This window comes from Chenopodium album, chromosome 18 (genome assembly GCF_948465745.1).
Source record: "Chenopodium album chromosome 18, dcCheAlbu1.1, whole genome shotgun sequence".
Classification (NCBI taxonomy): domain Eukaryota; kingdom Viridiplantae; phylum Streptophyta; class Magnoliopsida; order Caryophyllales; family Amaranthaceae; genus Chenopodium; species Chenopodium album.
This window is the reverse complement of record NC_137851.1, coordinates 9,404,064-9,426,658: the sequence shown is the minus strand read 5'-3', so window position 1 is coordinate 9,426,658 and position 22,595 is coordinate 9,404,064. Positions and strand designations below refer to the sequence as shown.

The 22,595-nt window shown below is 33.6% G+C and overlaps 4 protein-coding genes across 4 annotated transcripts; 1 reads left to right on the top strand and 3 right to left on the bottom strand.

Annotated features, from left to right (window-relative positions):
* Positions 1-3,150: 3,150 nt before the first annotated feature.
* On the bottom strand, positions 3,151-3,840 carry LOC145591752 (uncharacterized). Its single transcript, XM_081648256.1, has 2 exons — positions 3,553-3,840; positions 3,151-3,450 (listed from the first exon to the last, which is right to left on the bottom strand). Exons 1-2 carry the CDS (start codon positions 3,838-3,840, stop codon positions 3,151-3,153), a joined length of 588 nt encoding a protein of 195 aa, XP_081504382.1.
* Positions 3,841-9,172: 5,332 nt separating this feature from the next.
* On the top strand, positions 9,173-14,322 carry LOC145591751 (wall-associated receptor kinase 17-like). The gene is made up of 4 exons (XM_081648255.1): positions 9,173-9,383; positions 11,805-12,344; positions 12,924-13,085; positions 13,235-14,322. Exons 1-4 carry the CDS (start codon positions 9,173-9,175, stop codon positions 14,320-14,322), a joined length of 2,001 nt encoding a protein of 666 aa, XP_081504381.1.
* Positions 14,323-14,949: 627 nt separating this feature from the next.
* On the bottom strand, positions 14,950-16,404 carry LOC145591750 (cysteine-rich receptor-like protein kinase 25). Its single transcript, XM_081648254.1, has 3 exons — positions 16,021-16,404; positions 15,057-15,522; positions 14,950-14,966 (listed from the first exon to the last, which is right to left on the bottom strand). The coding sequence occupies exons 1-3, from the start codon at positions 16,402-16,404 to the stop codon at positions 14,950-14,952; spliced, it is 867 nt and encodes a 288-aa protein (XP_081504380.1).
* A 1,811-nt stretch (positions 16,405-18,215) lies between these two features.
* LOC145591749 (wall-associated receptor kinase 2-like) lies at positions 18,216-22,364 on the bottom strand. Its single transcript, XM_081648253.1, has 4 exons — positions 22,022-22,364; positions 20,427-20,885; positions 19,700-19,861; positions 18,216-19,261 (listed from the first exon to the last, which is right to left on the bottom strand). Exons 1-4 carry the CDS (start codon positions 22,362-22,364, stop codon positions 18,216-18,218), a joined length of 2,010 nt encoding a protein of 669 aa, XP_081504379.1.
* Positions 22,365-22,595: the final 231 nt, after the last annotated feature.

Sequence of the window (22,595 nt, the reverse complement as noted above, 5' to 3'; positions counted from 1 at the left end):
CCATTGATGTATCTCAGAGTGTGCTGCAGAGCTTTGTAATGTGGCATTCTTGGTTCTTGTAAAAATTGACTTAGATGTTGTACTGTGAAACACAAATCTGGCCTTGTATGTGTGAGAAAATTCAGTTTCCCAATTAGGCATCTGTATCTGCTTGGATCTTTATACACTTCCCCTTCTTTTGAGTCAAGTTTTAAGTTTACAGGTAGAGGTGTTACTGCAGTCTTATCCTTATCAATTCCTGCTTCTTGTAACAACTCCCTTGTGAACTTCTTTTGTGTCATAGTAATTCCATTAGTCAGGTATCCAACTTCTATCCCAAGAAAGTAACTCAGAATCCCCAAGTCTTTGATGCTGAACACTGCATCCAAATGTCTTTTTAACTCTAGTATCTCTTTATTATTGCTTCCGGTGGCAATAATATCATCCACATATACAGCCACTATAGTGATTAAAGCATTCTCTTTCTTTATGAATAGAGAATAATCATCCTTGGACTGCACATAACCCAAGCCTCTCAATTCCCCCACTAACTTGGCAAACCATTGTCTAGAAGCTTGTTTGAGGCCATACAATGATTTGACAAGTTTGCAAACGTTATGCTCAGGGTTATGATATCCTTCAGGAGCAACCATGTAAACTTCCTCATATAAATCACCATGCAAGAATGCATTGTTAACATCTAGTTGATGCACATCCTAACCCTTACTAGCAGCAATAGCAAGAATACATCTAATTGTTGCCATCTTAATCACAGGAGAAAAAGTTTCATCATAGTTTGTCCCCCACTTTTGATTATACCCCTTAGCCACTAATCTGGCCTTAAACCTCTCAACAGTCCCATCAGCCTTGAACTTGATCCTAAAGACCCATTTACATCCAATGGCCTTCTTTCTAGCAGGTAGAGTCACCATAATCCAAGTTTTATTTCTCTCCAAAGCTGCCAATTCTTTATTCATTGCCTCAATCCACCTATTATCCTTCACAGCCTCATTATAGGATATAGGTTCCTTTAAAACCTCTGTAGAAGCTATTAGACTATGAATAGAAGAAGAAATATCATCAAATCTGACCAAGCCACACCAGTTTAAAGGAGGAGAAGAATCACTGATATTACAAATGAAGGTATCAAAGTGAGAGGGAAATTTTGTAGGTCTAGTACTCTTTCTGACAGTAGAAGGAACAATAGGATCAATCTGAGGAAAGGAGTTAGAGGTGTCCAGGGAAGAAGTAGAATCAGAATTGGGAGAGGAGTGGAAAGAATCTGTGAGAGGTGAATGATATGGATTGGAAGAGGAAGGTGGTGATTGAGGTGGAAAAGTTTGCCTGATTATGACAGGTATTGAGTCATAAGGAAATGAGGTGAAGTCAGTTGCTATAGGGAGAAAGAATTTTGGTTGTTCTGTATGGGTGTAATGGTAAGGGAAATGTTGTTCATGAAAAACAACATCCCTGGATACATGAATTTTTAATGTATCAAGGTTTAAGACCTTGTAACCCTTTTGAGAGGTTGAATATTCAACAAAAACATGAGGTTCTGCCCTTGACTCAAATTTAGTCATGTGTTGATTTGGAGTAGAAACAAAACAAAGGCACCCAAAAACTCTCAAGTAACTAAGGGCAGGAGGATGACCAAATAATTTCTCATAGGGTGAACAATTTTCAAGAATCTGTAATGGCATCCTATTAATGAGATGTACAGCACAGAGAACACATTCCCCCCAAAACTTAATTGGCAACTTAGCTTGGAAAAATAAAGCCCTTGAAGTCTCAAGCAAATGCTTGTGTTTTCTCTCCACCACACCATTTTGCTGAGGTGTGTCTACACAGCTGGTTTGATGGTACATACCCTTCTCAAGATAGAACTTCTTTAACTCTCCTTCACTCATCTCAAGAGCATTATCACTCCTAACACCCTTAATAGTAGTATGAAACTGATTTTCCACAAAGAAGACAAAGTTCTTGAAAACTTTGACAACATCAGACTTATAATGCATCAAGAAAATCCAAGTCATTCTACTAAAATCATCAACAATGGTGAGGAAAATTTTACAACCATTGTAAGTGGGATCCGGATTTGGTCCCCAAATATCAATGTGCAACAAGTCAAAAATAGCTTTAGACTTGATAAAACTCACAGGAAAAGAGTTTCTAGATTGTCTGGCAGCAGGACATATCTGACAGAAACAATCTAAGTCACTAGCCTTATTACAAAAATCAGAAACTATGTAATGAAGTCTATTAACAGGTAAGTGACCCATTCTAAGATGCCATAATTTGCCTTATTAGACTCACTACTACCAAAGAAGTAGTGTTAGCTGCCAGAGTAGATGAATCAAGCTTTTTATGAAGAACATAATCCTCTAAGCAGTACAGGCCATTCTTGAGATTACCAAGAAGAGTTTGCTTCATTGAAGAGCTCTGAATGTAACATTCAGAATTAGTAAAAGTGGCATGACAATTGAGGTCTTTGCATAGTTTAGGTATAGAGATCAGATTATACCTAAAATCAGGAACAAGCAACACATTATACAAAGTTATGTGTTTATTCAAGTTAATAGACCCTAAGTGTGTGACAGCAATTCTTTTACCATTTAGAATGGTTATAATGTTCTCAGAACCATTAAATTCAGTCAAGGTGTCAAACAGATTCCTATCATAACACATGTGATCGGTTGCACCACTATCCAAAATCCAATTAGCACATAGAGAAGAGGTGAGGCAAAATTTACCTGCAACATGTGCTGACTTGTTGTTCATAGCAGAATCAACATAAGAAGAAGAAGCCTGAGTAGGAGTATTCACTTGAGCCATTTGAAACTCCATGTACTTCTTGTACTGAGCCCCAGAGAGAGTGATTTCATCAGATTGGTCAATACACTCATTATGTTCACCAAAATCTGCATTAGCAGCCACCTTCTTCCCTTTATCAAACTGATTTCCCGGGGGATATCCTTTGAGCTTGTAGCATCTCTGAATGCTATGCCCTGGGACTTTACAATGATCACAGTAATAGTTAATCCTCCTTTGATCATGATTCCTGGAGTTCTGATCATAAGTTCTGTAACTCTGATAATTCTGCTTACTCCTGTCCTGATCATAGTATCTTCTGTTGTTAACAACAAAAGCCATAGGCTCAGTAGAAGAGATAGTTTATTGATAGAGTTGTGTATGCTTTTCTTCCTGCATAAGGAGTCTGTATGCATAAGAGATGTTAGGCAAAGGATTCTGTAGCAAGATGCTGCCCCGAACCACCTCAAAACCATCATTTAACTTCATTAGAAACTCAACTAGCCTCCTGTCCTGCTGAGATTTCAGTAATCTCTGAGTAATTCGACAAGCAAAATTAGTAAAATTGCACACAGGAATAGGATCAATCGCATCAAGTTGATCCCAAAGAATTTTGATCTGAGTATAGTAGTGTGAGATACTATCAGTCCCTTGTTTAACTTCCTATAGAGCCTGCTGTAAGGAATATAACATAGCACCAGAAGACTGACCAAATCACTCCTCCAAATTTAGCCATATTTCCCTTGCTGTACCAAAATATAGCACACTTCTAGCTATATCTTGCTCTAGTACACCTAGCAACCAAGAAATGATCATATTGTTGCACCTCTCCCAAGCATGATAGGTATCATCAGTTACAACAGGTTTAATCAAGCTACCATCAACGAAACCGAGTTTGTTTTTGGCAGACAGACTAATTAACATCGATCGTTTCCAATCACCATAAGAATTTCCATCAAACTTGAAATTCACAAGTTTCTGACCAAGACTATCAGACGGATGAAGGTAAAAAGGAGAAGTAGGATTTTGAGAAGGATCAACAGAAGTTCCCATGACGAAATTGAAATGAAGAACAGCTTGAGTAGAAGATGATCAATAATCAACAAATTGATCAATAACGATGCAGAAATCGCACAAAAATTCGCCAGAAATCACCAGAAATTAATCGAGCAAAATAGAATTGAATCAACGAAGACTCAGACGAACAAATCGAGCAAATGTGAGCAAATATGAACAAAAGAACAACGATCGAGCTAAAAAGATGCAGATTACAGACAAAATCACCAAGAATCGTAAAGAACTTTGAGGAAAAACTAATCAATCGCAAAATACCTCAAATGAAGCAGAGAAGAAGATCCAACAAAAATAAATCCAAGATCATCACCGTATTTGCTCAGATACCATGTCAAAGTTGAACAACGGAAGCTGAGCAATGAATTAAAACAGTAAAGAACACCAGATTTAAGGCCTTCATCGCACTGTCCGCAGAGTTCGTGCTTGGGCAAAAACTAGAACTAATGCATTAGAATAGAAGAATTTACAGAGAGAATTTCTAGAGAGAGAAAGAGTAATTGAGTGAATTATGAAAAATAGCTCTAATAGCTCTATTTATTACAAGTGGTTGTAGCTATCTACTTAACAAACTTAATTCTCCTCCAGCTATATTCTGTTATGATTGAGCCTCACACCTTTTGCGTGTTGTTGCCAGCTTGGTATCCACCTGGCATTTCTCCATCAGCATCTTCATTACCAATATATCTAACAGAAAAAAAAAATTTAATTTATGTCCTTTATAAATGTTGGAATATAATATGAAGAGCGAGCCCAAGTTTATCGCCAGGTTTCAAGTAATAATTAAAATATATAAGGAATAAACTCAACACCTTTCTCGTTATTGCTAACTAATTAATTAACGTGCTTTTTTTAATCTCAATTTTGAAGAAGTATGGTGTAGAAAGAGGACATACAAATTTCAATTCCCTGTTACAATAATTTTGCAATAAAAGTACGGTATGCTATATTACAAAGTCTTATACCACAGTGGAAATAGAAACCGACTAACGACACCACAAGTGTTGACTTGCGTAACTACATAGGAAATTAATTTAGGGTAAAATTACTCTCAACATTTTGAACTATGATTTGGGTGCACTCAGCAGTCTGCACTAATGACTTGGATGCAAAGCGTGCCTTTAGTGTTTAGTGAATTTTCCGACCATCATTCTTGTCAGAGCCGGTAAACCTTTCAACTTTTAATATTATTAAATTTTATTTTCGATTTATGTGCCGATAATGTCATTTTAAGGATTCGGGGGTCATTTTGGCCCTTAAGAGTCCAACTTTGAACTCTGAATAAGCAAAATATATATAAATGGCTCGTTTTGCATGTCATGAAAAATTTCAAGTTGTGTGTCATCATTGTTTTATTTTTTAAATCGCGAAAATTGCTTAGGAGATGCTTTGGGGGTCATTTTGTTTCTAAAAGAACCAAATTAAGCTTAGAATTGCCAAAAAAAAATAAAAAAAAATAAAAACGTAAATGTCTCCGTTTGCATGCATATTAAGATATAACATAAGTAACACGTAATGGCAAATACGTTAATTATTTTTTTGGCCGATTTCAAGTTCAATTTGGATCCTTCTAAACTAAAATGACCCCAAAAATCTTATTTGACTAATTTTTTACAACAGTACAAACATACACTTAGCTTGATATACACTTGAATGAAGTTACGTCCCAAAAAAAAAAGAGAGGAAAAAATAAAAATGAGTACGGTATTTTATTTCATACTTGTATAACTTTACATGGATACCAAAGATAAAGAAAATAAAAATATAACAAGAAAGTTTTCATTGGAATACAAACGTTGTCCTCCATTATTAGTAGTACTCCTTGATTGTGGTGAGAGATTAGGAGCCATGGAAGGAACTGATAAAGGACTTGGTGACGATATATTATAGAATGATGAAATACTGTATCTTATTTGGCAACTCGGCGAAGCGTGATAACCTAACATGTTACTATCATTTGAACATTGAAGGGTGTTATCTAAGGCATTCATCAAACACTCCTTGCATTTCTCCCTACTTATATCAGGAGTACATTGCACCATACTATATACCTTCTGATACTCAAAGTAACTATCTTCTCCTACTCCGAAGTAGCGTGATGAGTTTTTTGACGTAGCTTGATCTATTAGTCCTTTTAAGATCGGTTCAACAGTTCGATTTAACTCGCCTCCATCGGGTACACTGACCTTACAGATAGTCAAATTGGGAATCAACTCCATCATGTTGTAGATTGGACGGTTTGCATAGCGTAACACGCATTGCTGCCATATAGAAACATTGCACGCAGCTCGTAAGTTCATTAGGATAAGAAAAATATATATATTTATGTTTTTTTTATCGTACCACTACTTTGACCATTAATATATTTATTTCTATTTTAGTTACAATTAATTTGTATTAAACTTAACCATTATTGAAATTTTATTTTGAGATGAAATTAATAAATACTCCGTAGCAGTTTATGATCTTGATTAGAATTCACCGTCAAAGCTCTATAAGTTCGTTTGACCTAAAAAAAAGATAAACATGAAGATAATTTGAGGAGGGAAGGGGCATTTACCAAGCTAGTAACTATAAATTTACTATTTGGATAATTCACCCATTCAATTTAATTACACGCACATTCGCTTTGTTCTTGTAGGAGTCGTAGATCTCCTTAAATCTTATTAAAACCCGAACTTTATTTTTTTTCTTTTTTTGTTGGGAGTTCTAATAGTTTCAATTACGTACATATTTCTAGTATTTTCAATTACATACATAAATATATATAGGTATTCTGATGAACACCAATACCTCATAGGTGACTATGGCCTCTTTGGACAGGCAAATCTCCAAGAGTTTCTTTGTGGCTTCCTCAACGCAATCACGGCATGTTCGAAGTGTAAGGTCGTTTCGACAGTCATATAAGGCAAAGACTTCGTTTGCAGCATCCTCGCGTATGCCTACAGAGTAATTGGAGAAGATATTGGAAGAGGAGAGGGAGGTAAGATTAGAGAAGGTGTTTAAGAGGTTTGAATAGAAAAGGCTATTTTTAGTATAGTTGCCATTTGAGTCTTTACATTTCCACCCTAAAAAGACAGGTTCTATTTGACTAGTTGTCAAACCTACCAGAGAAAGAGATGTGTAGAAGAGAAGAAGTAGAAGAGAATAATTTGTTTTCCAGGCCATTGGCAGCTAAATAAGCTATATAATAGAAGTTAGAACTATATGTTCTTATATGATTTTATGGGGAAGAGTTCTTAAAACAAATTTTTCATTTGCGAGAGGTAGTAAATTTGACAAATTTTATATAATTAATTCAACTAGTCATTTCACTGTTTTGTGAGGAAAAGTTAATAAATTATAGAGAGATATTTCTATATATGAGGAAATAATAAGCTTAATTAGATAGGAAGGGAGTTATATTACTAAATGGTTTTGAGATAGGGCATATACAAAGGGAGTTATATTACTAAATGGGACCTTATACTCACACGTTACTAAAGTAAAGGGACCTTATAAAAGTGTTGTGTCTTCCCAAATAATACATGTAACTGTTCTACATTGACAATAAGATAAAGTTTAAGAAACTAGTCTATGATCCTACTATCATATAGTTCTGTTGTAGAATTTTTTTCAACTAGTGTAATGGAGTCTATATTTTAATGACGGATGTGACCCAAACCCGTATCTAACATGATATTACTGCTTTTATTGCCATATAATTTTGGAATGAAATCTCCATGGGAAAAAAAAATGTAAGTTGAAGACAATCTATCTCCTAGGCGTCACATCTAACTGCACCTGGAATCCACAATATTATGTAATAAGATGCTGATTGTTTCAATTATTCATACCACTATTAAAGGATCCTATCATGACAGTTAAAAAATTATGGTAGTCTTCGTAAAATTATAATCGAATTTAATGTTGTGGTTTTCAAGTATTATGAAAAGTCAGAATGAAGCATGAAGCATTCTTAATAGGAAATAGCCGACTTAAATCATCATCATGAATACATAATACGAGCTGAGTATATTTTTTTATTTAAGTTTTATTGTTCAACAGTACATGGCCAGCAAATTCAGCTTCAATCTGCAGCTGCTAATTAATACTTCTCAATCTCTAAAAAATTCAAAAAAATTAACAAAAAGCATGTTATCACAACATCGAGATTGACCTTACAGTGTGACGCTAATAAATTTATCATTTGATCTTATCAATATATAAGTCATGCTAATTAGGTATTTGCTACTTAAGACAAAATAAAATCTTGACACTTAGGCAACAACCAATAAATTTTTTTTTTTTTTAAAATAAAATTATACATCTTTAGGTCAGATTCGGATGACCCTGAATGACACTAGTTATTTTTATTAAATTGTACTATAAATATAACTCCGTACTATATAAATATCCAGCTATCTTGATTTAGACTCTAGAGTACCTGGAGATGGAAACTATTTTTTTTTTTTTTTTAATTTGTGGGTGTCTGGGTGATATATGAGGAATAAGACTAACTGACCAAGTCATAGTCTTAACTTCAAAATACAATAGTTTAGAATACAATGTTTACAGTAAGTTATTAAGCTAGAGCATAATATTCTCCTAAAAAAATAAATAAATAAATAAATAAAAAGAGTTAGAGCATAATATTGAATTGTTCCATTTACTATAAAACAAATCGGTTGACTCTAAATATTGATTAGGTCATTAGGATATTACCATATTATGTTGACAAATTTGTCCATGTATAATTTGAATATATTAACTCTTTCCTAACCTAAATTATTCTTTGTATACGTATATATCAGGTATAAAAAAATATACATATAATATAATATCAACATTATAAAATTAGAGTAGGTGATCAAATAACTTAGTTGGTTAAATAAAAGTCTTGAGTGATGGTACTAGCTCAAATCTCGTTTACATAGACATGAGATCAAATATCACTAGTATACTATTACATAATTAAAGAGGCCAATAATCATACCATTATTGCTATAAGACATTCCTTCATTGGTAAAGTAAACCCTTTGAACCAAATTCATGCAAGGTTTATACATACGTTGCAAGCCAAGCCAATTAATAACATCACAAATTAAACCAAAGAAGCATGCAAATCTTTATAATTACAATAATAGTACCACTACTATCCATCATTATTCCAGCATGCCCTGCAACACCATTAACCAACAAATTCATTAGTACCACCCCTAACATCACCAAGCCTGGCTGCCCACGCAAATGCGGCAACTTAACCGTCCCCTATCCATTCGGTGTCGGCTTTGGAGCCGGCTGCTCGAGAAACGAGTGGTATGACATCTTCTGCATGACTTCTTTCGATCCTCCGAAAGCATTTCTGATAACAGTCAGTGATCGGAATGGAGATGCAGTCGAGATCCTCGATATATCTGAAACATACGTCCGTCTTAAAAACCAAATTAGCTACAAATGTTTTAACTCAACGGCAGAATCATCGCCTCTGGGTTCTGATTCCATTCTCTTCGACATCTCTGAGGGTGCTCCTTACCGTATATCAGGTACGCAACTGCAGTAATACATATAGCAGTAAAATGATAGTAACTCGGTTAAAAGCTTTTACCTTTCTATAATGGCGTGAACTCTTTTCACATTCATTCACATCTTGCATCTTCTTGCGTTTGAGTTTATTATAATACCACCTCTGATTTTTATCATTTGCAACTTTGGAATATCTCACAAATAATACTCCAAAGTTGCAAATAATAGAAAGAAATTTTTGTCAATAACTACCTTTTAAGTTACCATTTTTGCAAACAACTACCTTTTACTTTAAAATTTGCGAACAACTACCTTATATTTAGTTTTTGTTTTGGTACCATTACCATTTGACGGATTCCGTCAAAATTTCCGTTAGTGGAGCCACATTCAATGATTTCAACCAAAACTAACTCTAATTGCCTAGATTAGGCCCCATTAATGAGTTTAACTTAAATACATATATCATTAAGGTGCTAAAAATAGGTTTTTAATGGAGTCTAATCTATGTAATTTGAGTTAATTTTGATTGAAATAGTTGAATGTGGATCCCACTAACGGAAATTTTAACAGAATCCGCCCAAATGGTAGTGGTACCAAAACAAAAACTCAATATAAGGTAGTTGTTCGCAAATTTTAAAATAAAAGGTAATTGTTCGCAAAAATAGTAACATAGAAGGTAGTTGTTTACAAATTTTCCTAATAAAAATCGGAGGTAGTAATAAGAATTCACATGTGATCTACTATTTTCAGAAATCAACCGAGTTGACCTTTCTTGCTTATCATAATTAATACAAGTAACGACAGTAAGATTAATGGTCGACGTATGTAATATATGTATATACGTTACTGTACAATATTAGAATACACGACTATACGAGTACAACTTACAACTAAATATATATAAAAAATAAAAATAAAAAAAATAAAAATAAAAAATAAAAAAAGGATTCCCGTAGAGGCCATAGAAGAAGAGAAGAGTTTGACCCATTAAGCCTAATAAGTGATACACAACCCAAGACCCAAGAAATATTGTTGAAGTAATTCATTAGGGCTGCTTTTCGGATTCTGCGATCTATCAAAACCTCGCCCGGAAGAGGTTGATTCTTGCCTTTGAATTGTTTGATTAGATGTCCAAATTATGTAAGTGACGCACAAGCTAAGCCAAGATATAGCATTTCAGTTTTTTCCTCACTATTCAAATTAAAAGTAATAACGTGAATTCTAATTACTCAATTTGACCATTTTTCTAAAATAAAGAATTGCAAAGGATAAAATGAATTGATTAGGTTGAATATTAGCATGACACTTCCTTCTTTGTATGTGACTGAGATACTTAATTTGTTTGAATAAAAAAAAAATACAAATGGTTCACTGGTTCGTCAAACACGATGGTTTGATTAATGTAATGGTTCGGCAACTTGAACATATCACAGGTTAAAGTCAATATCACTAATTAAAAATTATCTAATGTCCATTTACTGAAATTGATAGACAAGTTAGGGTCAAATCACAATTCACAAGGAGACAGCTACTCAATGTTTAAAAAAAATATTGTTAATTAAAAGAAGGATCTTGCTAACAAGCGTCCTGGACGTTAGATAACTAGTTAATATATTACTAAAAACAATATTAAGATCAGAATGCATAAAAAAATCACGAGTTGATAGATGCTCATTATCTATCACCCCCAAGGTGCTCGTCAGCTTTTCCCTTAAAAGAATGTAGATTAAAGGGCCTTTGTATTGATAATTGAGTAAAATAATCATATAAAGAATTAAGAAAAGAACACGATTTTAATCAATGAATAAAAGCCTTGACATAAGCTCATTCACTATAAACGAAAATCAGAAATAAATCAATTCATCAAGCTGAATCACATAAACTAATACATTTAAGTTGCTATGTATGGATTGAAAACATAAAAAGAGATGAGAAAGCTAAGAGGAAAGAAAAACTATTTATGTATTCAACTAATTGAAAACAAAACACATACGAGTAGCAACATATATAGTGCAAACTTAGCTAAAAATAAGGAACATAATCTCAGGATCATTAGATCATGCTAACCCACTACTCTGAATACTCCACTAACATAAATTTATCACTTTTAGTAGAACATATTCCTATACATTAGGTATACAGTTAACTAACCACTAACAGTCTAACTTAAAGCAAATATTCTGACACTAAGACCTTATTTAGTTCATCTATCATTTTGCTTATTTGATCTAATCTGAATTTATTTTTTCTAATCTAATATTAAATAATTAATAAGATCCTTAAATAAGGTGAACTAAACAAGGCTTAAAATGAGATAGTGTATCCTTGACATTTAAAATCAATTTTTGTTATTACTATCTAGATTGAGCATGCTTATTCAAACAATTACTACGGAGTAGTATTTAACTTGGAATAAGCTAGCATTCCGCATTGTGATGTAGGCGCTGCAAACAAGCTATTTGTTGTGGGGTGCAATGATTTAGCGAGATACTCTGGAAGCTTTGAAAACCAACCCTATTCCTTTACCACTGATGATGAAGCTAAATGCCGAAGCAGTTGCAAATCCGGAGCCAAAAACGTTGTTGCAGGACAATGCAATAACGTAGGGTGTTGCCAAACCTCCATCTCCAAGGGAATGATTCAGTACCAAATTTCTCATGAATACGAAAGTAACCATACGACGATGTCTTATAATCCTTGTGGTTATTCATTCTTGGCAGACCAAGAAAGTTTTAAGTTTCGCGGGGTTTCAGATCTGAATGATCCCAACTTTATAAACAGGACTGTGTATGATGCTCCTTTAGTACTAGTTTGGGTGATTTCTAACGACACTTGTGCCAATGCGCAACTTGATCCCAAAACTTATGCTTGCAAGGAAAATACTACTTGTGTTATTGCCGATGAGAGTGGCATTGGAGGGTATCGTTGCACTTGTGCTCCTGGCTACAAGGGCCATCCGTATCTTAGTCCGGGTTGCTCAGGTAAAATATTCTTACTCCTTTACTTTCTACTCTCATTTGGAAATTTAATAGATTACCATGCAGTACATGCATCATTATTTGACACTATTCATGTAATAGGGTATTTGATGATTACTGATGAAATAATCTTAATCTAAATTACATAATATAACTTTTTTTAAAAAAAAAAAAAATTAATTACAAGAATTAATAGGTAAAGTCAATGACCGAAAAGGGAAAAAGAGATTTGAAAAAAAAAAAAAAAAAAAGATTTCTAAAGGTTGATTTGACCGAAAAAAGTCAATAATCGAAATCCGAACAAAGAATCCTATTTACAACCTAAGTGTGATAAAAGGATCTTATTTGCCACTTTTTTATATACAAGGACCTTTACCGTAAAGTCGACCACTTAAAAAGAATTTTCCTTATTTAAACAATAAATATATTCAGTTATTGCACATGATTCAAAATAGAATAGAGGATGTAAATAGTGCAAATAACCCCCACTTTTAGTTAAATGTATCATTAACAATAATTTGATTATAATGGCGAGGATTAGGATATGAAAAATATTGTAATGAGAATTTGTTATTTTGGCAGATATAAATGAATGCACTGATCTAGACAGTAGCCCTTGCTCCATGAAATGCACTAATACTCCAGGGAACTATACATGTTCTTGCCCAAGTGGATACGTCGGTGATGGCAGAGTTGACGGAACCGGCTGCAAGCGGCAGTTTCCTACTATTAAGGTTGCCTTAGGTAATTAATGTTCAATCATATTTTTGTACAATCATAGTTCGAATGGAATTAAGTTCTAATTTTGAAGTAAATAAAATGAAGTTGAGGAAATACTTAAAATAATCTTCTAAATATATGTACATTACATTATGTTGCATTGCATGATACAGGAGTTGGTTTTGGATCTCTATTTTTACTCATTGCTGGAAGTTCGCTACATTTGGCAAGAAGAAGAAGAAGGATTATGAAAGTAAAGGAGACGTTCTTTCAAAGAAATGGAGGGGCGCTATTGAAGCAATTAATTAACCCCAAATCGCAACATCAACTAAAAGTATTTACGATTGATGAGTTGAAAGTAGCCACCAAGAACTTTAAAGATGATCAAATAATTGGTCGAGGTGGTTATGGTACCGTTTACGAGGGCATTTTATCGGACCGTCAAATTATTGCGGTAAAGAAATCAAAGTTTGTGGATGAGAATCAGATTGAACAATTTATTAATGAATTGAATCTTCTTGGACAAACAAGACACCCTAATGTGGTACGACTTCTAGGTTGTTGTCTTGAGGTTGAAGTTCCATTATTGGTCTACGAGTTTATCTCCAATGGCACACTATTTGATCGCATTCATAATAAAGATGGAACTTTGTGGTATTCTTGGAGTAATTGTTTGCGGATTGCTATGGATTCAGCTAATGCATTGGCATATATACATTCAATACCAATTATTCATCGAGACATCAAGTCCTCAAACATTTTACTCGATGATAGTTATACAGCAAAAATATCAGATTTCGGAGCTTCAAGATTGATTCCATTACATGAAACCCATCTATCAACTGTTGTCCAAGGTACACTAGGATATCTTGATCCTGAGTACTTTTTTTCAAGTCAATTATCGGAAAAAAGTGATGTTTATAGCTTTGGCGTAGTTCTTGCTGAACTCTTAACAAGGATAAGGCCACTCTCACCGGAGAGGGAAAATGAAGAACAAATTCAAAATTTGGCAACATACTTTATTAAGTCTATGCGGCAGGACAATTTATTTAAAATTTTAGATTCTCAAATAATTATGGAAACGACTAAAGAGCAACTCATCTCGATTTCAAAGCTTGTAATGCGATGCTTGAGTATCAAGGGTGAAGAAAGGCCGACGATGAAAGAAGTAGCCATGGATCTAGGAGAATTATGGAAGCAAACAACTTACATAATCCCGAGCGAGAATCAGGAGGGCACCATATTTATAGATAGCTTATAGACGTAAAATGATCACCAATAGGCTTCTGAATTATAGCACATTGTACCATTTATATTACGAGATCCATTTGGAGAAGTTTATAACTTTTTTTATTGTGTTATATATTACTGGTATGTGTCGACTGTCACATCTCCAAAGTTTATAACTTATATACATCGAGTTTAATTTTTAGTCGTTTTGACTCATCCAAAATTTTCTTCATCGAGTCCCTGATTTGATAATAATAAAGGAAAGTAAAGAACATACATAAAGCTCATATTTTATTTATTGGTATAGTTTTTCTGTGTAGTAAATATAAACTTTTTTTCAAAAAAAAAAAAAAATATATATATATATGGGTTATTTAGATTTTTATCACCACAAAAAAAATTGAAAATTGATTTTCAACCACCAGCCATCAAGGTAGTTGAATGAACTAACCAATCCTACAAATAAGCAAATACTACTACTAATAGTGTGCGGATACAGTCTAAATCGGTATGTTAGCATGATACTCAAAGGTAGGATTAAATGGAAAAGACCATAAGTTCGTTCAAGTTTGCAAATTAAGATCAACCTGTTTAAAACTATATTTGTGACAATGAACTAGTTTGACCATAAATATACAAATAATCATACATATTTTCTCTAAGAATATTCCCCTTCTAAGAATCAATGTTATAACATCACATGCATGATTACCAAAGAAAAAGAAAAGCAGAAAATAAAAAGTAAGTTTCTAGTAGAATACAAACGTTGACCTCCATTATTACTAGCAGTCCTTGAATGTGTTGACTGATTGGTAGCCATGGGAGGAACTGGTGAAGGACTTGGTGAAGATATATTGTAGAAAGATACAAAATCGTATCTCATAAAGCAACTTGGCACGCCGTGATAACTTGACATCATACTACCATTTGAACATTGAAGGGTGTAATTCAAGGAATTCATCAAACACTCTTTGCATTGCTCCCTACTTATATCAGGTGTACATTGAACCATAGAATATACTCTCTGATACTCAAAATAGCTCTCATCTCCTAGTCCAAAGTAGCGCGATGAGTTCTCCATTGTAGCTTGATCTATTAGTCCTTTTAAGATCGGTTCAACAGTTCGATTTAACTCGCCTCCATCAGGTATACTTATCTCGCAGAAATAAAGTTGGGGCTTCAACTCCATGATGTTGTAGATTGGACGGTTTGCATAGCGTAACATGCATTGCTGCCATAGAGAACCATTGTAGTTGTAAGTTCATTAGCTAGGAAAAAAATTAATTATTCATTTGGTCCCACCATAATATTTCTGTTTGTTTTTTATGATTTCTAATGCACCTCTATCTATATCTCTATATTGAGGATCTAAATAACCCGCATATCTTTACTTGATTTATTTTTTTTTTTATTTAAAATTGATATTTACCACACAAATAAAATAGTAGTAGTAGATTTGGGTGGGGATCATGGGAGGAAAGAGAGATAATATTTAAATGTAGTTCTTTGTCAATAAAGGAAGTGTAACACTTATTAAAATACGGCCGGATTTGATAAGTGTAATATTTAGTAATAAAATAAAGCAAAAATAAGAAGATAAAAAAAAAAAAAAAAAAGAACAAATCAAAATAAATACGGAATAGGTAGATAAAAATAAAAAATAAAAAAAAAAAGCCGAAGAGGAAACTTTTATAAAGTACATTCTTTTAATTGTTATGAACACCAATACCTCATAGTGGGCTATGGCCTCTTTGGAGGTGCAAATCTCCAAGAGATTCTTTGTGGCTTCCTCAACGCAATCATGGCATGTTCGAAGTGGAAGATCGTTTCGACAGTCGTATAAGGCGAAGACTTCGTTTGCAGCATCCTCGCGTACGCCTACAGAGTAGTTGGAGAAGATATTGGAAGAGGAGAGGGAGGTAAGATTAGATAAGGCATTCAAGAGGTTTGAATGGAAAAGGCTATTTTTAGTATAGTTGCCAATGCCATTTGAGTCTATACATTTCCAGCCTAGAAAGGTAGCATTATTTTGACTAGTTGTCAAACTTATCAGAGAAAGAGATGTGTATACGTAGAATAGAAGATGAAGAGAACAAATTATTTTCCACGCCATTGGGAAGCTATTAAGCTATAATAGAAGTTACAACCATGTTCTTATACGATTTTGGAAGAATGTTTAAGTTTTATAATTATAATTATAATGAGAGGTCATCCATGTAATTTTAATCAAGCACTTACCTAGTCAATTATACGTACCAGCTAGCTAATATACTCCCTCCGTTCTTTATTTATTTTCTCATTTACTGTTCATACAAATAAATTAGTGTCAGAAATTAAAATAGGTCCTTGTTTTTACCAACTTTAAAGTATATTATCATTTTATAGTTACATAAACAAACATCTAATACCAACTTTAAAGTATATTATCATTTTATAGTTACATAAACAAACATCTAACCTTATAATTGAACATACATATAATTATATACTTGTATAATAATTAAAATGTTTAATAGCTGTTTTAAAACTATTATTATATTTTATTTGGATTTTCAAGTCCGAATGAAGCATATTGAAAGGAAAAAGAAGGGACTTCAATTATTATCATGAATTTATAGTTTTTTTTTTTTTTAAATCTAGGTTTTAAGGTCCAACGGAACATGGCCAGCAAGCTACGTCGAGGTCAAATGTGCAGCTATTATATATGCCGTCCTGCTAAAAACTTGCCTACCACTACAAGAGCATATGCATATCAATACAACATCATCATAGACCTAACAGTGACGCCAACTATAACAGTGACGTTAACTATTTTATCATTTGATCTTATCAATTTATTTAGTCATGCTAAGTATTTGCCTTGAAGAATCTAGCCACTTAGGCAACATCCAATAAAAGTTATACTTGTTACACGGAGTATGCTAATTTTTAACACCCTAAAAAAGCATTAAATTGTTTTTTAATATTACAAAAAAAAAAATAACTTTTACCTTAACACCACAAAATAGTACAAAAAAATAATTTTACCACCACTTAATAGTTTTCATCCAAAAACCCATTAAGAGGATTCTACAATACTGCTATGTGTTACCATGTTATTGGTTAAAAAAAGAAAAAAAAATTAAAAAGGGCATTTTTTAAACATCAGTGCCAACCACCTGATGGTAAACGCCAGAAATGTGAAGTCGACGGTCATATTCTGACGTTGAGGTCCCTCACAACAAAAGTGACTTATATGGATATTTTTCACCACTTTAAACATATAATTAAGGCTTTATTTTCTTCACAAAAATGTGAATATATGTACTTTTCTGACAACTTTTCCTTTAAGTTAATAATACTGTGTAATATTCTAAGGTTGATGTGGGATAGATAAAACTAAAAACTCCACAACACTAACTTAACAAAACTAATGCTTTTGTTTTTATTTGAGAAGTATTATCTTCAACTAATAACAGTTATTTAACTACTAGTAAAAGTAATAATCCTTGGTCATTCCTAAGATGATAATTACTAGAAAGTAGATTATATAATTTGAACACTACATCTAACAAGAACGATTTGAAATTATTTATTTGATTTGCGGTACAATTTCCACAAATTTTAACTAGCCGATTCTTAGTTTCTTACCAATTAGGTCTCCGACATGCTCTCATATGAAGGGCTCAAGTCATGTTTACCTTCTCTTATTTAACAAGATTCAATATAAAATTTCGACGTTCTTTTCTCCATTGATTTTTCAATTCATTACAATTGTATTATTTTACAATTTGATCATTATTTCACTATTTGATCACGGTTGTTTTTCTGCTTAAAACTAACAACAAATTCAATAACAAAATTCATAGAACTATATTAAACACTACGTAGTACAATTGAAGCCCATATGATCATAATCAAGATTCTTTCCCGATGCCATGTAGTTTAAATTGTTTGCCTCCATAAATCTCCCAATTCCTTTGTCACTTCCTTCATTGTCGGCCTATCATCTCCTTGAACACTTAAGCATCGTTGTACAAGCTTTGCAATCGTGATTAATTGTTCTTTAGTTGCTTCCATAACTAATTGAGGGTCCAAAATATTGAACAAATTGTCTAGTTGCATAGACTTGACAAAGTATGTTGCCAAATTTTGGTTTTGTGATTCACTTTGTCTCTCCGTTAAAAGTGGCTTTGTCCTTGTTAAGAGTTCACAAAGAACCACACCAAAGCTATAAACATCACTTTTCTCTGTTAATTGACTCGAAAAAAAGTACTCTGGATCGAGATATCCTAGTGTACCTTGTACCACGGTGGACAAATGAGTCTCATGTAACGGAATCAACCTCGAAGCTCCAAAATCGGATACCTTTGCCGTGTAACTATCATCTAGTAATATGTTTGCGGACTTAATGTCTCGATGAAATATTGGAATTGTATGTATATGTGCTAGAGCACTAGCCGAGTCCATGGCAACACGCAAACAATTACTCCAAGAATACCAAGTCGTTCCGTTTTTGTTATGAATATGATCATATAGTGTGCCATTGGAGATAAACTCGTACACCAACAACGGGACTTCAACCTCCAAACAACATCCTATAAGCCGTACCACATTAGGATGTCTAATTCGAGCCAAAAGGATCAACTCATTAATAAATTGTTCAATCTGATCTTCATCCACAAACTTTGATCTCTTAACGGCAACAACTTGATTATTCGGCAAAAATCCCTTGTAAACGGTCCCATAACCACCTCGACCAACAATCCGGTCTTCCTTAAAGTTCTTGGTGGCTACCTTCAGCTCATCTATGGTAAATACCTTCACTTGCTCCACATCGTCTTGTTTATTAGGAGTAATTAGTTGCTTCAATAGCGACCCTCCATTTCTTTGAAAGAACGTCTCCTTCATTTTCGCAAGGTTTCTTTTTCTACTAGCCAAGAATGCCCAACTTAAAGTGAGGAGTAAAGATAAGGAGCCTAATCCAACACCTGTACCATCATGGAATACGTACAAATTAATGTTAAAAATTATCGATGTCATCATATGTTAATTTTTTCTTTTCAACTTATTTCATATACTTATTCCTTAATATATTCAGATCATATCACAACTTTTAAGTATCATTTACTTATTGCTAAATATTGTTAATGCATATTAAAAAAATTGTAAAAACTACATATTTGAAAAGTTCAAAATGTGACGAATCTAACAAGATCTATTTTTATAGTGTTTTTCTATATAAATTAGTATTAAAATGCGGTCAAAGTTTAGTCAAATTATTAAATCAGACCAAATAATAAAAATTCAGATCGTACCAAATTAGACCTTAATAAAATCAAACCAAATCTCTTTGTTTGTTTCAAGTGAAGAGAACAAGTTCAAGTATATATGATATTGCAAACAAAGTGTTCATAAATAGACATTACCTAAGCCAACTTTCAAAGCAGGAAACTGTGAGTTGCAACTAGTCCCATTTTTTCTACCATCGCCGATGTATCCAGACGGGCAAGAACAAGTGTAGTTTCCTGGAGTGTTCTTACATTTCATTGAGCAGGGACTACTATCGAGATCTTCACATTCATTTATATCTGCCAACAAATATGAAAGAGCAAACTCAACAAATTGTATCAAAAAAAAAAAAAAAAAAAAAAAAAAAAAAAAAAAAAAAAAACTATCTATTATACTATCTATATCATTATTCTCTTATCAGGCCATCATGTGATGATGTATGTGATTGTACATGGAATTGCCGAAAGGTTTTGTCTACCTAGTGCATGATTTACCCAGAAAGTCAACGTGTAATGTTTGATATAATCAAATATCATTACAACAAATTCAATGTATGTTAACGAAATAACGAAAAATAACACATTCACTCACATTTACTAACAATGTGTTAACTATGTGTATGTCCATATACAGGTAAATGAGGAAAAAATTTATTGATTTTAAGGAGAATAAATTTCACCATTTGAAAAAGTCAAAGCGATTTTATACCCTATTAGTTAAACAAAAATGAAAAAATAAAAAGTAAAAATAGGCCCAAATTATAGTTTGTAGTAACCATTATCGATCAATCAAAAATCTTAATCTCATAAGTAAGGTAAACAGAAATACGGAGTATAAAAATGTTCATAAATTTAGTTATCTTACCTGTGCATCCCGGACTAAGGTAAGGATGACCTTGGTAACCAGGAAGACAACTGCAACGATACCCTCCAATACCGCTATCAGTAGCATCTACACACATAGTATTCTCCTTACACTCATAAGAATCAAGATCGCGCTTAGCATTAGCGCACGTTTTATTGGAAGCCACCCAATCTAGCACCAAAGGAGCATCATACGCTGTCCTATTTATAAAGTTTGGATCATTAAGATCTTTCATCCCTCGAAACTTGAAACTGTCTTGGTCTGCTATGAATGAATACCCACAAGGGTTGTAAGATGTAATGGTTGAGTGGTTACTGTCGAAAGTATCATGAGTCACAGTATAAGATCTCATTCCCTTGGGAATATTGGCTTGGCAGCACCCTATGCCATTGCATTCGCTTGCGACGACATTCTTGCCCCCTGAGCTGCAGTTAGTTCTACATGAGGCAGTTCCGTCATCTGTCAATGTGACCAAGCCAGTGTCAATGCTTCCGGTGAATCGGGGATAGTCGCGGCACCCCACGGCGAAGAGTTTGTTTGCGGTACCTGGTGCCAGCCATATTGTTTTAGACCTTTTTTTTTTGGTTGTAATAGTAAACTTAATTCATTTAAAAAAAGCATAAAATCTTTGAAAAAAAAAAAAAAAAAAAATCAAGTTTAGCAAATGCGTACAAGGAACAGTTTTGCAATGACTACAATAAAATTGTAGCCACCAAAAAATTGAAGTTTACACCCTTGATTATCATTATGTAAATTAGGAGCGTTATCTAAGTTAACCATAAAAATACCTTGAAAAAAATTTTAACTGTTTTCCTTAATCCTCTATACAGTAAACTACTCCATTGATGATTTTCTCCAAAGTATGAATAACCAAATAATCCACTTAATTAACATGAAATCCATCAATTAGCTAGTGCAAGGATGAAAGGAAGAATTATGGAGAGCAATAATTATGAATTGTATATGTAGTTGGTATAAAACTATCCAGTGGGTAAAATTGTATTCCTTTTTTCAAGGTTAGTTACCAATTTCCCATTGATTGTAATTGGTTATACTTTAATCTAATCCAATCCATGATAATTGCTCCTCCATATACCTATTTAAAAGAGATTTAGGCAGAAGGTTGAATGCGTTGGAACTGCATCAATGGCTGTGACAAGCAGTTATGCTTGTCAGTCTTTTTTTTTTAATAAATAAGTTTAAAATTATTTACTATAATTTAGAAGTCAAATATATGAATGCACAAGATTAATCATTAGTATTTTAACGGTCAAGATTGAAAGTAGTTACAATGGCTACATTTTTTATGTAGCCATTAAATAGTCTTCCATCGTACAAGAGTGTGGTTAGGGCTGATGTTATGGCGGCCAAACCAATGCATGTGGCGGCCGGTGGAAGGGTGGTTTAGGGATCAACGACCATATTCTGGGTTAAGGTGGGTCTTGATAAGGGAAAAAAAATTATAAGGTGGTTTCTAACAAAAAAAAAATGTTTTACTACGTATAAAGTAGTTTTTGACAAATTTTCCTTTTTGGACTTTTTTTTTGAACTGTGATCCTAATAAACATTGAAGCACGGGTGTATTGTATACATACCGGATACGCTGTAGGGAGCACGCACTGTCTTGAGAAAGAATCTAGTGTAGTCGGAACTCATAGGAGAAGTTTCAGCCGTTGAATTGAAACATACGTAACTAATTTGGTTCTTAAGACGGATTTGAGTTTCAGATATGTCGAGGATTTCCATTGCATTTTGGTCAACATCATTACTTCCGGGTAGAAAAGCCTTCGGAGGATCAGAAGAAGTCATGCAAAAGATGTCGTACCAAATACCTTTCGAGCAGCCGGCTCCCAAGCCGACCCCAAATGGATAGGGGACGGTTAGGTTGCCACATTTACGAGGGCAACCGGGCTTGGTGATGTTCGGGGCGTTAAACATTGTTATTGGTGTGGCTGAGCATGCCGGAATGGTGTAGAGTAGTAGTACTATTATCGACAACATTGAGAAATGCATGGTTTCTTTGGTTAAATTTTGTTTATGTTACATAAACTTGGAGAAAATATAAGTTGATTGGGAAAAGAAAAAAAAAAAAAAAACAATCAAAGGCTATTTCATATTTAATAACTAAGCTGCATATGAAGAAATGTTTTATGGAGATATTGATGTTGT

Excerpts from the sequence above, each read along its gene's own strand:
- LOC145591752 (XM_081648256.1), bottom strand. The coding sequence starts at position 3,840 with ATGGGAACTTCTGTTGATCCTTCTCAAAATCCTACTTCTCCTTTTTAC. Across the intron at positions 3,451-3,552 it reads AGCAAGATATAGCTAGAAGT|GAAGTTAAACAAGGGACTGA; the intron begins GTGCTATATTTT and ends CAGGCTCTATAG.
- LOC145591751 (XM_081648255.1), top strand. The coding sequence starts at position 9,173 with ATGACTTCTTTCGATCCTCCGAAAGCATTTCTGATAACAGTCAGTGAT. Across the intron at positions 9,384-11,804 it reads TGCTCCTTACCGTATATCAG|GCGCTGCAAACAAGCTATTT; the intron begins GTACGCAACTGC and ends ATTGTGATGTAG. Across the intron at positions 12,345-12,923 it reads TCTTAGTCCGGGTTGCTCAG|ATATAAATGAATGCACTGAT; the intron begins GTAAAATATTCT and ends TTATTTTGGCAG.
- LOC145591750 (XM_081648254.1), bottom strand. The coding sequence starts at position 16,404 with ATGGCGTGGAAAATAATTTGTTCTCTTCATCTTCTATTCTACGTATAC. Across the intron at positions 15,523-16,020 it reads AGGCCATAGCCCACTATGAG|CAATGCATGTTACGCTATGC; the intron begins GTATTGGTGTTC and ends TCTCTATGGCAG.
- LOC145591749 (XM_081648253.1), bottom strand. The coding sequence starts at position 22,364 with ATGTTTAACGCCCCGAACATCACCAAGCCCGGTTGCCCTCGTAAATGT. Across the intron at positions 20,886-22,021 it reads TGCTCCCTACAGCGTATCCG|ATGACGGAACTGCCTCATGT; the intron begins GTATGTATACAA and ends TCACATTGACAG. Across the intron at positions 19,862-20,426 it reads CCTTAGTCCGGGATGCACAG|ATATAAATGAATGTGAAGAT; the intron begins GTAAGATAACTA and ends ATTTGTTGGCAG.